Source organism: Cervus elaphus, chromosome 32 (genome assembly GCF_910594005.1).
Source record: "Cervus elaphus chromosome 32, mCerEla1.1, whole genome shotgun sequence".
In the NCBI taxonomy this organism is placed as follows: Eukaryota; Metazoa; Chordata; class Mammalia; order Artiodactyla; family Cervidae; genus Cervus; species Cervus elaphus.
The window spans coordinates 9,492,846-9,496,941 of NC_057846.1; the positions used below are offsets into that span (position 1 = coordinate 9,492,846).

Sequence of the window (4,096 nt, forward strand, 5' to 3'; positions counted from 1 at the left end):
CTATAGCACAGGGCCTACTGTACTATAGCAGAGGGACTACTGTACTACAGCACAGGGGCTACTGTACTATGGCACAGGGACTACTGTACTATGGCACAGGGACTACTGTACTATAGCACAGGGACGACTGTACTATGGCACAGGGATGACTGTACTATAGCACAGGGACTACTATATAGTACAGGATACTGGACTATGGCACAGGGACGACTGTACTATAGCACAGGGACTACTATATAGTACAGGATACTGGACTATGGCACAGGGACGACTGTACTATAGCACAGGGCCTACTGTACTATAGCAGAGGGACTACTGTACTACAGCACAGGGGCTACTGTACTATGGCACAGGGACTACTGTACTATAGCACAGGGACGACTGTACTATGGCACAGGGATGACTGTACTATGGCACGGGGACTACTATATAGCACAGGGACAACTGTACTGTAGCACAGGGACTACTATATAGTACAGGATACTGTACTACGGCACAGGGAAACTGTACTATAGCACAGGGATGACTGTACTATAGCACAGGGACTACTATATAGTATAGGATACTGTACTATGGCACAGGGACGACTGTACTATAGCACAGGGACTACTGGACAGGACTACTGTACTATAGCACAGGGACTACTATATGGTACTATATAGGACTGTATAGTATAGTACACAGTATCAACATTCTGTGATAACCTATATGAGAAAAGTATCTAAAAAATAATGACTATATATGTATGTATAACTCAATCACTTTACTGAATACCTGAAACTAACACTATATTGTAAATCTATCTATGTCAATAAAATTAAAATTTTAAAGTACACAAATGAAACAATTTCTTAATCAGACTTTCCTATGCTACAAATGCTTATCAAGCACTGGTTGTTCAGAATGTGATCAAAAAAATTTTCCACTGACAGTGGTAACAATTTTGGTCATGAGTTGCATTTTGGCAATAACTATAAATATCAGCCTTTTAAATACACATACCAATTGACTCAACTGTTCCACTTTGAGGAACTCAAACTTATAAAATTTCAGAAAGATTTCACTGCATAATTATTTCTTACAGAAAAAGACGAAGGAAAACATGAACAAGATTTAACACATCAATTTCAGTTTATCTTCAAACCACAGTTAAGCAGAATGAGGAAAGAGAATGAGTTAGGTCTATGTAAACTGATATGTAAACAGCTTCAGGAGGCTCAGGAGTAAAATTCAAAATTCATAAATGGAAACACAGTTACAAACACAGTTATTTTTGCAAATATTATTGTTTAAGTGACTGCATCTGGAAGAAATGGGAGGGGCTCTGGTTTGGGATGGATTTGGAATGTTTATTCTACAGTACTGAATTTTGCTTAAATCTATTTTATATGTACTAATATCTAGCATATATTCAATAATTCATTTATTTTTATTTATTTATTTTTTGTTTTGTGGTTAAGGCTTTATTGATGATTAGCAGGGCTGGGCAGGGCCCACGCTGGGAGAGCAAGGCCTGCACACTACACCTGTCCTGATCTTCAGGGCAGTGCTGGGGACTCAGGCCTGAGCTCTCCAAGCCAGGGATCTGGTCAGGCTACTCATAGCAGAAAAAAAAAAAAAAACCATAGAAAGGAAGGATGATCTGGTTGGCTTTAGAGCAGAAAGGATAATGTCAGGGTGTGATTTCATTGAAGAAGAGTGGGGTGCTGTAGAGCTTAAAGATCCTGGATGAATAGGGTTGGGAAAGAGTTGGGGTCAAATAAGGCCTAAGTGCAACAAATGGAAAGAAAGAAGGGGAAAACAAGATATCTGGTCCTGGGGTGCAGGAAGCTCCAGCTGTTCTCCACACACAGCACTGGCTCCTCACTCCATCTCCTGCTGTCCAGAGCACTACTTGCTGCCCCACACGGCCATCTTCGAATATACAGGGTGTGGGAGGAAGCAGCTGGACTTCATGTAGGCAGAGATCCTCTTCAGGCAATAAATTATTTAAAATTAAATATTACCCTAAAGTGTCATATGTAATGCAAATAACATTGAACAAAAAGGATAATCTGTGTAGCATTAAATATTTTAACTATTACAATCAAAAAGATACAATAAAAGAATATCACTAAAATAAAACTAAGAATGAGATTGTATTGAAAGTAAATCAGAAATCAAGTAAAAATTAGTGCAACTATAAAAATTCCATTGACTAATATTATCTTCGATTCCCTACTGTATTTCAGCTTTCTAGACGCAATAATAAAACAGACATTAAAAGGTTACATTTTAGCAGATAAACTATTATTAATACACAGACATGTAGTTCTGTTTTTAGTTATAATTATCATAAATCATTTATAGAAATGGAAAGTTTACATCAGATTTATGACAACATTTACATTCCAAGGAGACTGGCCCTAACACTGCATTACATTCTTCACTATGAATAATCCAATTATTTGCTACTTGATAAGACATATTTTTCTCCAGAGTCTCTTCATAGCATTGGTCAACTCAGAATTTCTTAGACTGTAAATTAATGGGTTCAGCATGGGGCTTATGACTGTATAAAACATGCTCAATGATTTGTCAATGGAGAAGGTCTTAGCAGGTCTTGTATACATGAAAATGCAGGGAAAAAAGAAACAGACAACCACAGTGATGTGGGAACCATAGGTCTGGAGGAATTTCCGCCTCCCTTCCTGACTCAGGTTCTTCAGAGAGTGCAGGATGACTCCATAGGAGACAAGTAAGAGCAGAAATAAAATAATGCACATCAGTCCTCCATTAGCCAACACTAAGACATCGATGACATAGATGTCAGTACAGACGAGTTTCAATAATGGGTGCATGTCACACATAAAGTGATCAATGACACTGGGGCCAGAAAATGGGAGCCCATAAATGGTGCTAAGTTGAATAATTGAGTGCAGAAAACCTCCAAAATAGGACACTATCAGCAGCACAACACACACCCTCTGCCTCATGATCACCAAATAATGCAGGGGTTTACAGATGGCCACATAGTGGTCATAGGCCATCACCAGCAGAATAGATAACTCGGATCCACCAAAAAAATGTTCTGTAAATAGCTGGGTCATGCAAGATTCAAAAGATATGGTATTTTTCCCAAGGAACAAGTCTGAAATCAATCTAGGATTAATAGAAGAGGAATCAGTTAGATCTATAAATGATAAGCAGGAAAGAAAAAAGTACGTTGGTGAGTTCAGGGTCTTACTGACAGTTATAGTCAGGACAATGAGCAGATTGTGCACCACAGTCAAAATGTAGAAGAACAGGAACAGAAGAAAAAGGACTTTCTGTTCCTTTGGATTCTTTGTGAGGCCCAGCAAGACAAAGTAAGTTACATAGTTCCTTGGCTCCATTTAGTCTGTACAGGAGCTGACATCACATATTAGCAGTTCACCTACAAAACAAGAGGAAAACTTTTATAATGTAGTAGGATCTCAACCTTTTTTAATCTATTCAATTAAAATAGTATCATGGAGTATTTGTGTGCAATGTGTCATAAATATTTAGATTACCAAGTTGAATGAGGCATAATTCCCTACTCTCCATGGTATGATACATAATGAGGATTCAGACAATTTCAAGCCCATGTAATAAGAGCTGTCCTAAGGGTATTCACACAAAGCCAAGGTTCAGTGTAAAAACATATCAGTCAAGCCAGAACCAAGAAAGAAGTTTCATAGGAGAGAAAGCTTTAGCTGAGTTTTAAAAGAAAAGTGAAAGCACAAGAGAAGATGAGAAGAAAATTCCTTAAAAGTGTACATCACTAATGACATCACAAAGGTGTAATACTTGATATCAATCAAGCTGATTTCCATAGTCAGTCTAAGTGGATCAAACTATGACTTGAAGGTCACTGTCCTGAACTGTCTCAAATCACATTGAGAATCCTTAGGACCTTAACCTAGATAGTCCTCCTTTTCCTGCACAATAAATGCTGAAGCACTTTAATTTTGTATCAAGCCCCTATCTCTCTACTTATTTTTGAACCCTTATAGGCAACATACAATTTTGGATGTTTATAACTAGATATTAATTTAATACATATAAAAATAAATTTTAAAGTTTCCACAATATA

General features: G+C 37.6%; 1 protein-coding gene across 1 annotated transcript; it reads right to left on the bottom strand.

Moving 5' to 3' along the window:
• Window positions 1-2,450: 2,450 nt before the first annotated feature.
• Window positions 2,451-3,374, bottom strand: LOC122687741 (olfactory receptor 4A47-like). Its single transcript, XM_043893369.1, has one exon. The coding sequence runs from the start codon at window positions 3,372-3,374 to the stop codon at window positions 2,451-2,453; it is 924 nt and encodes a 307-aa protein (XP_043749304.1).
• Between the last annotated feature and the right edge of the window lie 722 nt (window positions 3,375-4,096).

Coding starts and splice junctions, on each gene's coding strand:
- LOC122687741 (XM_043893369.1), bottom strand. CDS start 3,374: ATGGAGCCAAGGAACTATGTAACTTACTTTGTCTTGCTGGGCCTCACA.